Source organism: Solanum tuberosum, unplaced genomic scaffold (assembly GCF_000226075.1).
Source record: "Solanum tuberosum cultivar DM 1-3 516 R44 unplaced genomic scaffold, SolTub_3.0 scf00298, whole genome shotgun sequence".
In the NCBI taxonomy this organism is placed as follows: domain Eukaryota; kingdom Viridiplantae; phylum Streptophyta; class Magnoliopsida; order Solanales; family Solanaceae; genus Solanum; species Solanum tuberosum.
The window spans coordinates 655,556-668,174 of record NW_006239219.1 but is presented as its reverse complement, the minus strand read 5'-3'; the positions used below and the strand labels follow the sequence as shown (position 1 = coordinate 668,174).

The window sequence follows — 12,619 nt, the reverse complement described above, 5'->3', positions numbered from 1 at the left end:
ATATATATATATATATATATATATATATATATTTGAAATTCTATTACCTCTCATCTAGTTTATGGAGCTTAAAATCTTTTAATTGTAGTGATTTTGTGGATTTTTGACACATATATGATCTAAGCCAAACAGTATCGAGTTCAAATGAACCAGTAACTATTTAATGGATCTATTTATATGTATCAGACATTACATCAAATCATATAAATTAATTATGATTAAATGATTTAATAAAAGTTAAATTAATGAATACATATTAGTTAACCATTATTTTGAATTGAATGGAAGAATAATATTATATCAATATTAATTTAGTTTGTGACACTTTATCTTGGATGGTATGATAAGACGTACAATAAATATCGCGTATGAATAAGTATTTTCGAAGTATATCATTATATCATTTGTATCCTAAATAACACCTTGGGAATCGAAACTGGTAGTACCTGAACTTATTTATTATACATTTCACTTGGGGAAAAAAGACAAATTTGGTATAATATATAGTATTTAAATGAGAACAAAATTGTGGAAAAAAACAGAAAAAAACCAATTTGTTAAGATTTGGACCTCACACATATTTACTAGTTCCAACTTCCAATATTAATTCATTAGGTACTCAATTTTTTATAATTTATATTATATTGTGTCACAAGTGGAATATCTCTACTAACAGACTTTATCATATTAGAATATTACTATAATGATATTCTCCCCAATCAAATTAATTAGGAAGCTGTTGTAAAAATAATATGACTTTTTTAAAATTATGTGATATATTATCATTTTCAATTTTCAATTTTCTTAATATTTTAAAATATGAGTCAAATCAAACTAAAACACATAGAAAAATATTATTTATAGTCATATATTCGAGAGAAATAAAAGTAGGTACATTGTATGGAGAAAAGCTCGTCTAAAGGAAGAAGAAAAGGAAATCCAACGTGGTGCCACCTATAGTATACTAAAAGATTTTTAAAAAAGCTAATAGATTCGATATTTTGAAAATGAAATATATTACTTGCTACAACAAATGAAAACGACTTTATACATATATTATTTAAAAAAAACGTAACGGAAGAACAAAAAAGTCACGTGCAAACTACAACACCTTATGTTATGTTTGCATAACCCTCGCCGTTCCTTCTCTCTTTTGATTTCCTTCACGTAACTGATCTCATCTTACGTACGTACTTTGTCTCAACACTATTTTGTTTTCTTTTGTTTCTGTTTTGCTTTTTTAGAGGCTTCTCGACAAAAAAATATAAGTTTGGAGTTATAAAAAAACATATTTATAGACATTAATAAAGTTGGTTTATAATGTGTTCAAAAACTTCAAATTGAATCATCTATTAGGAGTACATTATATTTACTACTGAAAATATTCTTGAATTTGACAGATATTATTAGTTTTGTTTTTGAACAATTGTCAGTTTTAAAAATAATTTTTTATTTGATTAACTAAACTTAGATATACCTTCGATCTGCCACATGACATTGCAAGTGGTCTTAAATTCTTGTAGAAGGATGATGCTCTTAGTAAAATGTCGAGAAGTGTTGAAAATGCTCCTAAACTTGAAAAGAATTTAGGGGTGTATTTTCACTCATGTTGCAAGATTGATGGTGTTATTAAGTTTAGTTAGTTAAGTAAAGGGGTGTTTTTAAGTCTGTCAATAGTTTAAGGATGAAACTAATAATTCACGTTGAGTTTAGGAATGTTTTTAGTACTTCTCTCTTATATTTGTTGATGAAGAGTCTAGAAATCTTATGATGAGAGCAGCGGTGGAGCTAGTAGACTGCATATGAATTCAATAGAGTATAATACATTTGTTCAAATAGTGTATTTGTGTAAATTTATTAAATATGTATAACTAATAAATTTCAAACGTAGTTATTGTCACTTTAAAGTCATCATTATAAAATTCAGAATTCATAAAATTGAAATCCTAGCTTCGTCTGAATGTATGTGAGGTCGTAAAATTCAAAATGTATCCATTTCATTTTATTTCATGTGAATGCTTGATTCAACATATACATAATTTTAGAGAAAATTAAAACGTCTTATATATTATAATATTTATAATCTTAAACATGCATGTTATCTGCGTGATTATAAAATCATGTCCTCGCTTTACATGCTTTAAACCATATTAGTCCCTCCTCAACGCGGAGCTAATATATAACGTATATAACGTATGAATTTGATCGAATTCAATAATTTAATTTTTTCTACATTTTGTATATGTAATCACGAAATATGTTCTAATAAGGGTCTAATAAAAATATATGTTTTTTTATCTCATAAAGGTAGAGATAAGATTTACGTATATTTTATTCTTTTCAGATCTCACTTATAGAATTACACTCGATATGATATAGTTGTTTTTTTATGTATAATTATTAATTTAGAACTAAATAATTTTTAAAAATTAGAATCTTAAACCGTAAATTTAAAATCTTAGCTTCGCTTCTGTCTCTCGTATCTTTCTATATATAGTTGATCAACATAATTCAGCTTTTTGACAGAACAAAATATAATTGGTTATATAAAATAAATCAGTATTTTCCGTGTTAAGAATATGTTAATTAAAGAATCAAGAATTTAAACTATATATCCCGAATTTTCATGAAAGTACTTCTCTTAATTAATCTAAATTAATAATATTACAGATTCAAAGTTTCTTTAATTAAGATGAACAACAAGTAAAGAAAATTGGCATTAAATGTATATTTTTTGTTTTATAATACTCTTTTTTTAAATTCTAGTTCAAATTGTTTTTTTCCAATTTCAACCAAATATTATCCAAACAATTCCCGTTTCAACGGACCACATAAATGGTGTAATTTATACTAGCTATCCAACACCTAAATAACAAACTATATAGATTGGTGAGAAAAGATATATCGTACAACATTAGCATTCAACAAAAATTGTGATATTCAAGAAAATTAACTACCTACCTTTATTTAGCCCTATGGGAATATATTGAATTATACTTCTTCGTTGCAAAATACTTGTCGTCTTTATTAATAATATTTATTTAGAATTTTAAAATAAAATTACGTAATTATTTTTTTCATTTTACTTGATTATCTACGTCAATCGCGTTAAGCGTTCAGTTCTGCACTTGTAGGTGACCGGCGCCGCCAATTTGAAAGCTTTGTCGCGACGAGACCTGTCCTTAATAGTAATTGTGCTTGAAAACTATAAATATCTCAATTATAGCACATAAAAAGAGAATTCGTTCAATGAAGATATTAAATGTCGATCCCTCCTAATTATATTACACCATCTGTTCCAAAATAAGTGGTGATTTTAGATCACCTCTTAAGAAACTACTCATTCCTGAAAAATAATGAATGTTTTTACTAACTTGATTCTAATCAAAGAAAAACTAATTAATGATTCTTGGTTAGGTAAACAAGGACAATTTTAACAGTATAAGATCATTTCTTCTTCAAATGCTAAAACACCACTCATTTTGAAATAAAATAAAAAGGCCAAACATCACTTATTTTGATATAAAGAAGTATATATCTTACTAAGAGTCGTGTAAATGAAAAACACAAATATTTTGAGACAAAAAGAATTAGAAGTATTATATTGTTCACATTTAAAACCAAGTCGATTATAAACATGATTTTTAGGACAGCTCAAAGCCAAAGGTATTGTGGAGTATTTTCAAGTAACAAGCAATCTTTTTCAGCAATAACTCACTTTATTATTCCTATATAAACATTGGCAAAACAATTTATGTTATTCCCCTCTCATACTTTGAGTTATTTTTCTCTCTTTGTATCATTTTTCAATAATTACAACAAGTACACTCAAGAATGCCTCTCTTTACTACTATTCAATTGGCCTTTGCTTTTGGCATTCTTGGTACTTAATAATTCATTTCTTTCTATCTTTCATTTTCCTCTATTTTTTCTCAATTATAATTAACTATCATGTATTTTTTCCACAGGAAATGGGGTGTCGTTCTTGGTGTACTTGTCCCCACTGTAAGAATTATCATCATTATCATTATCATTTTTCTTCTTATAATACACGGAATAATGTTCTTATTTGCAAATATTCTTATTTTACAGGCCGACTTTCTATAGGATATTTAAAAGAAAATCAACCGAAGGATTTCAATCGATACCTTATTCGGTTTCGCTTTTCAGCGCGATGCTTTATTTATACTATGCTTATCTAAAAAAAAATGAGATTTTGCTCATAACAATTAACAGCTTTGGAACTGGTATACAATTGATATATCTCACTATCTTCATGATATACGCCACTAAATCGGCTAAGGTATATATTCTTATCGCGAAATTCATAATATTTTGAAATTATGAATTCAGAACGAAATGTCTTAAGTATTTAAATTTTTTTTGATTTTGTAGATTTTCGCTACGAACCTGTTGATTGGGTTTAACATAGTGGCATTTGGCGCAATTGTTGGGTTGACATATATATTTGCTAAAGAAAATGAGTTACGAATCAGTATCGTTGGATGGATTTGTGCCGTCTTTTCTGTTAGCGTTTTCGCTGCTCCTTTAAGCATTATGGTACGTATCATAATCAAAAAATCAAATCAAATCGAATATCATTTCAATAATTTTTATATTTCGTGTCATGATACAAACATTTTTTTTTTTTGCAGAGACGCGTTATTCAAACAAAGAGCGTTGAGTTCATGCCATTCCCTCTTTCTTTTTTCCTTACAATCTGCGCTGTCATGTGGTTTTTCTATGGTCTATTGAAAAAAGACATGTACATTGCAGTAAGTCATGTCTTACAAGTTACAAAACATTGTTATTTCCAATTTGATCGATTAACTTATATACATTTGACAGTATATGCTTATATTTAACTTTGGTTTGTGATTGTATAAACAGATGCCAAACATTCTAGGGTTTTCATTCGGAATTGCACAAATGATATTGTACGCAATCTACAGAAATAGAAAGCAACAAGTTCTACCGGACCTTAGTCTGATGGATCTGAAAGAAATCGCGATTGACATGAAAGCGGTGGTGGTGGAGATAATTCAAGAAAATGTTGACGATGAGAATAAGAATAAGAATAAGAATAAGCAAGAAGAAGTTGATAGTGTTGATGAAAAAAAGGATGATAATGATAAGCAAGATGTAGTTGCACTAACAACTTCTAACGTATGAGAAAATTAATTAATGCACAAAAAATTAAGCTACAAAGAGATATATATATATTTGCCCCCTAATAGCCAAAGGCAAAGAAGGGTTAAAAATGTAAAAGGGGAATTTATATATAATGTATCAGATGAAATTCATGCTAATTAATGTGTTATTTACTTTTGTTACATTATTTACTGCTTTTTACTAATTAAAGGATGCATTAATTGCTTCCTTGCTTTGTGTCTTGATTTTATATATCAATGCAAGTTGAATATATTAATTTCCTGATTTTGCTCTCTTTAATTACTTATTCAGTTTGTATTTTGTACGTTTCTTAAAATGATATTGCTTAAGAAATATGTTTTTAAGGACTTTTGTTTTTCTTGGCATACGTTATTTTTTGGTGCAAATTAAGGATAAAATTGAAAAAGATAATTTATTCACTTTTGATTTTGTTACGATAGAAGAGTAAAAAGAAAAAAAATTATTTTAAAAAGAGAAAAACGTTTGAAATAACAATCACATAAGACGCATTGTAAGAAAATTCTTCAAAAAAAGAAATGTAAAAAAAAAAAGAGAAGAAAATGACAAGAAACTTCAGTGACGTCCATTTGGTAGAAACTAGAAAGCAAACTTTCAACTTTTTGTCTTTTTTTTTCTTTCCACGAGAAAAAAAAACTAATTGATCCGTTTATTTTATGCGATCTAGTTACTATTTGATGAATTAATTTTTAAAATAATTAATTTATTAATTATTATGATTTAAAATGTTTTTATAGTTTATAATTATAGAAATTTGATTTTAATTTTTTTTATATTGAATCATATGAAATAATTTGATTCTGAAAATAAAATCACATAAAATAAGACGGAGTAATTAGTTGAGTCACAATTTTGTATCATTTCTAATCCCCCCTTAGGAGGAAGTGAGATACTAGAGCTGTTATGTATCTTTCAATGAAAATTGATGGATTTTCTATAACGCCCTTATCTAATTTTAATTTTTTACATTAGGCACAATTCTTATATGTGTGCATATACTATCAGTGTATATATAATATATATATATCAACATTGTATGCGCACACAAATAATGTATATAGTAGGTTTTGAAAAAATATACTACTAAGCAATGTAAGTGTTTAGTTGCATTACCTTTGTACTTTTTTTTTTTTGAGATAATTTTATAAATAGAGAGATTTGTATTTTTTGGGGACAAATAATAGTCATATATCTCACAATTAATAAAATTACCTAAAAAAAGAAAAGAGGTAAATGCAACTAAACACTTAGAATATCAGATATGTTTGTTTGATTGTTTTTGGTAGGGTGCCAAGTCAAACTCAAATAGTTTGGGCTTTACAAATAGTTCGTTTTTAAAAGGAAGGACAATTGATATACATATATATACAGATTTTAGAATTATCTTTGTAGCCATTGGGTTAACAGTTGGTATTGGTATTTGTAGCCCATTTAGCAACATGTAACTCTTACACTTTGTTTGGATGGTTAGTACGTATTGTTTTATAATGTATCACATTATATTATATCATACTGTATTATTTTAAAGAATATAATGTTTAGATAGATTGTATCATTCTCCGTCATTATATAATGTCACACATCTATAATTTGAATGATAACCTACAAGAAAAGTAGGGTACGAGGTAGAGCTACTATAAAAAGGTAGGGTAAATGATGAAATATAATTATTGAATAATAAATAAAGACAAAATGAAAAGAAAATCTTAAGTTTACGACGTGCTCGTACCAAGTATGTCGATACATAAAATGAGTCTTTTCGTTGTTACCTAACAATGGATTTAAACCATACGATACAATAGAATTTAAGTAACAATAAAAATAAATATTGTATTTAAACTAACTGTCACTCCTCGAGCCTACACCCCGGACGTGGTTGGCACTCGAGAACCATTGCTAGCCCCAAGCGAACCCTTGGTCTGGCTTAACTCTTAGTGGAAGACTTAACTCATGATAAAAGAAAGTATTAAAATACAATCATACTAAACTGTCTCAATGAATAACTTAGAATGTTTTAAAGATCAACATTCAACTGGCCAAAAAGGGCAACTCAAATTCAACATAAGCCAATAACAAGATAATGACAAATGAACTAACTAACTATCTATGAAGCCTCTAAAACTGTGAGAGATGTCGGGACAAGACCCCCGATCATCCTAACAACTGAAAACTACTAAAGAAATGTAAATAGGGATCCTCCGGAAAGCAAGGAGGCTCACCACAAGACTCTGAATACTCAACTGGATCAACGAAGCGCTGGATGCTGATCCTGGTTACCTGTATTTGCATCATAAAAAGATGCAGACCAACTGACATCAATACATTGAATGTACGAGCATGCGAGGGGAATACTAAACAAGACATAAGCTTGGAATGAACTGAAAGAACATACCTGGGCTCAACTCAACTCAACTTAACTCATTTCAATATAAAGCAATAATATGAATGCAGTATAGAGAAAAACTTTTAAAACATGGATAAGAACTCTGTGTATTTAGAAATACAATAGTAACACTGTATGTATGCAAAGATACAATATGAACTCTGAAATGTATATAAAAATACAATTTACTTCTGTGTATATAAGAATACAAAATACTTCTGTGGGAGTTTCTCTAACCGACAACCATCACTTAAGAGCTATTGTGATGATACAACGTTTTGCCTCACACTGCCAGAGCCACTCTATACCTTGCCGAGGGTATAGAACCTAACTACTAAGTGGATCCAATAGTCTAAGCTAAAAAGCACTAAGAAATCATCTAAAAAGTATGACCATTTTCAACCCATGATGGCTACATGGTTTATGGGGGCAGGGAGTTGTCTGAACTCTCCCCCATATCGATGCTCAATACTACTCTCAAAAGATACTAGCTCATATGTTTAAAAACATAACTTCTTTCTGTGGTTTGAGATAATTGCTCAAAACTTAGCTCAAAGGCTATCTTGGAAATCAAAGTTTCTTCTCTTGCTTAATTGTGAAATCATTTACTCTTTACTGAAAAACTAGCTTAAAGGCTCTTTTGGAAATCAAAAGTTTCCTTTCTTGTTTAAATGTGAAAACATTTACTCTTTGGGAATACATAGTCCCAATATACTCTTTTGAAGAAATGAACTTCAATCTTTACTCTTTACTCAACTCAAAACTCAAGTTTTGAAGCAAAGTTAAAACATTTGTAAAAGACTTTTGGAAAACTTTATGAACTTCTTTTGACTTGACTCTTAACTTTTCTTGAATTGAATTATGGATTCAAGGGTCATGATCTCATGTCATGGATGATTTCATGTGTTTAGACGTACCTTATAGTGTAGAAATCAACTAGAAAACATAGGTACGTTTCAAGGGAACTCGTACGGAAAGAAGTGGGAAAGGGTAGAGAACCTGGCGTCCCTGGCGCTCTGAGTGGTGCGGGGTGCCAAAGCTTAAACTTCAAAACCTGGGTTGGGGACCACTGGCTGGCACGGCGCCCCAGAGCCCAAACTTCAGAACCCTAAGTGGGGGGCTCTGGTTGGCGCGGCGCCCCAGACCCCTGCCCAGAAAATCTCTGATTTTTCTTGCTCGGTTTTCAACTCTAAACCCTTTAGATTCAATTGGTTCTTTCCCCAATCACTTAGATTCGACTACATAACCAAAATATGCAAGAATCTACTCAAAACGACATCTAATTTTCATGAATTTAAATCAAGAACTTCTCAACAACTTCACCAATCAAGAACCCAATAGAAACTTCAAACAAATTGATCAAGAACTCAATTTCTATACTTTCAAGAACATAATTTGGCTGAATAAAATCACGATTGACGCGTGGGTGAACTAACCCAACACTATGTGATCTCACATACCTCGTAGGGATCAACCCTTGGCGAAATCCACAAGCAAATCTTCAAGAAGGCGATGATTCTAAGCTTTTTCTCCTCTTTTCTCAAAACCCTAACTTATTTTTATGAAGCGTAAACTGAATCCAATCAGTTTAGACCCCAACTTAATTACCAAAAATAAATTTAATTAATTGGGTAGTGAAAAGACCATAATACTCTTCTAAAATCCGGTTTTGACTTTTCTTATCTAGACAACCCAACTTCAAATGAGCATATCTCCCTCATACAAACTCGAAATTGATCAAACTAGGTGGAGTTGGAAAAATAATTCAAAGATATTTTCTACAGTATCTTGTAGCACACCTAACTCATCCTGATCTAGGAGTTATGATCGTTTGAAGTTGACCCAAAACTCATACTTAACTTATCTTTGTCAAACTTTCCAAATTTGATTATTTCCAAAAATGGTTTCTTTCTAATTCTAAGTATTTCTAGTAGCGGGGTGCAGTGGCGGACCCAAGATTTTCATGAAGTGGGTTCAAGATATAAAAAATAAAACTAAAATGTGGCATTAGGTATTTGAACTTGGGTTGGTTAGGAAAATTGAACCCTCTTCACCACTCGGCCAAGGGTCACACTTGTGTTAGTGATGTCAAAAGTTAATATATTCATATGAATTTTTAAAAACTGATTAAATATACATACATATACGGTGTTACACTAACAATACAATATAATACAACAAGTAACAACCATCCAAACAAGGTGTTATAATATTTGCATATATATATATAGAGAGAGAGAGAGAAATATGTGTATATATTCGTATATAGTCGAATTTATGTAGCAAATTAGTGAAAGAAGAGAATAAATGTAGTACTGGACTCTTTCTCCATGCTGAGAATGCAATAATAGAGGTGAATTTGACAGAAGAAGATCGTATTAGGGAGAAGGAGGAGAAATAATGGTGAATAAAACTTGGGATGAGAAATTTAGGAAAGAGAATGAATTGATTTGGAGTGAATGCATAATTATGAAGAGAATTAAGTTGATATATAATTAAGAGATCTATTTTAAGCTAATTTTACAAAATGATATATCTTGATGTATCCAACTTAAAATATGATACAAAAATTTTATTTGAAGATATATAATTGTTTGAAAGTATAAATATAATTAATGAAGAAAAAGATACCCTCATATTTCAGTATTTATTATTAGAAGATATTAGATGGGAATCGTTAGCGATGATTGAGACTAGGGGTGTACATGATCGGGTTTTTCAAATATCAAACCAAATTATTTGTGTAAAAATTTTAAATTTATAAACTAAACCAAACTAATAAAATTCGGATTTTTTTGGGTTTTTCAACCTCGGGTTGGTTCAGGTTTTTTCAAATACCAAACCAAATCATTGTGTCGAATTTTTTAAATTTATAAATCAAACCAAACTAATAAACCTCGGATTTTTTCGGTAAGTTTGCATACAAACATATAATTAACTTGTACTCCAAATATTTCTTTAGTCCAACCAAAATATAATTATCTAAGGTGTTTCTTAAGAAAATAACCCAAAATATGAGATGAGTACTGATGACACTAAAATATTCAATAAAAAATAATAATGAAACATCATATAAAATAATTATTGCAAAGCCATAATGAAAATGATCATAATTTAAAAGTACAAAATCATGCTAAAATAAGTTTAATAAGTATTAGTTACATTACTAAATATTTAAGGAAAATTAAAATTAGATTATGTATTTTAATTGTCGAAACCAATGTAAAACTAAAGAACAAAATAATTCAATATTATTGTCATTCTTAGTGTTGAATTGATTTTCTTTTTTGTCATTAGTATTAATTTGATCTTGATTTAAGTTTTATTATAATTATCAACATCTATGAACTATAGTCTTTATTGGACCATTCTGAACTTTAAATTTTAAACTTGAAATAATATATTAAAAGATAAAAACTATGTAATAGTATAAGAAATATTTTAAAATTATATCAAAGTAAATATTTTTATGTATAAAATAAAATTTTAAAATTACATATATAATGTCGGGTTGGTTTGGTCTCGGGTTGTTTTTTTTTAGTTAAAAATCAAACCAACCCAAATATAGTCGGATTTTTTTTTCAATACCAAACCAAGTCAAACCAAACTACTAGTCGAATTTTTCCTGATTTGATTCAATTTACAATTTGATTCAATTTTCGGTTCGATTTTGTACACCCCTAATTGAGACTGTGGCCACTGATTAATTTCTAGGAATGGTGACTGAATTTCACATACAAAAAGCCAAATCTCAATTTCCAGAAAATGATTTTGTGGTCCTACATATGATAAGAATGGAAATATTTAATCATTCATTCACACTCGTTATTTACATCAAATCATATAACCTTACAAATTACTATTAAAAAGTGAGTGTGACTTCATTATGGTTAGTTGTGATAAAGTTTATGCAACATATATAGCTATAGTGTAACTACTTTTACATCATTAGGTCATATTTTCCTATGGTAAAGATCACTTAAAAATATAGTCATGTTTTATTTATATAAAAAATAGCCAAAATTATAGAAAATATATCGCAATTGTAGAATATAGCTTGTCAAAAATCATAGAAAGTATAGAGTGACTATACAATATAACTTACCTATATATGAGCTATACACTGACTATACATTATGATACACTCAAAAAGCTGAATATAGCGTAACTATACATAGAGTATACATGAAGTATACACCGACTATTCAATCTCAATCACCTCTAAATAGTCCCAAATTCTAGATATAAAATCCTCTCGATATTTCGAGTCTTTTGATATATAATCCGTTCGAAACGATTCAAAAACCGGAAGAAGAAACTGGCACGACAATGACAACAAAGGTGGAGAAAAAATTGACCATTTTTTTATAATCAAATTGACCGAATGATCATTTGATGTAATTATCCCTATTTTATTTTTAAGTTTTCAAATTTCATATTTTTAGGAGGTTTATTTATAAATATCTTTTGAATGTTTGATGTTGCAAAATAGTATTTTTCACTGATGGTATGAATATAAGTTAAAGTCAAATTTAATATATAAAAAGCTAAGGATAACAAGATAATTAGTCCATGAAGACATAAACTTTCAATCCACTAAACCGTCCATTTATTAGTTCATCTCATATTGATCCATCCAATTCAAATATTCTAAAATCTAAGCTGATATGTAGCTCAAATTAACTAATGAAAAACTCAGTTATTTTTTTTTTAAAAATAATTAGTTTTATTGTTTTGTTGATATGTATTTTTGTTAGGTACTTAAATCAACTACAAATAAATTAAATCAATTAAAATTAAACAAAAATTAAACGAGTTTGAGTTATGATTCATTTTGTAATCTATTTCGATCCAAGTTACCTATAGTTCTATCACCATATAATTAGTGTAAATATAAAATAGTATAATAAGGCATCCATTAATGTGGTAGCTAGCTTTGGTCTATGGAGAATTGAATACAATGAACTGCCGGCAGAAGATAACGTACATTATTTTCCTTGTTTAATTTGTCTTTAATATATATATATATATATATATATATATATA

General features: G+C 28.8%; 1 protein-coding gene across 1 annotated transcript; it reads left to right on the top strand.

Moving 5' to 3' along the window:
• The first annotated feature begins 3,779 nt into the window (after positions 1 to 3,779).
• On the top strand, positions 3,780 to 5,265 carry LOC102582684 (bidirectional sugar transporter NEC1-like). Its single transcript, XM_006359369.2, has 6 exons — positions 3,780 to 3,883; positions 3,969 to 4,005; positions 4,093 to 4,303; positions 4,396 to 4,560; positions 4,656 to 4,775; positions 4,891 to 5,265. Exons 1-6 carry the CDS (start codon positions 3,835 to 3,837, stop codon positions 5,170 to 5,172), a joined length of 864 nt encoding a protein of 287 aa, XP_006359431.2. The 5' UTR covers positions 3,780 to 3,834; the 3' UTR covers positions 5,173 to 5,265.
• The last annotated feature ends 7,354 nt before the right edge of the window (positions 5,266 to 12,619 follow it).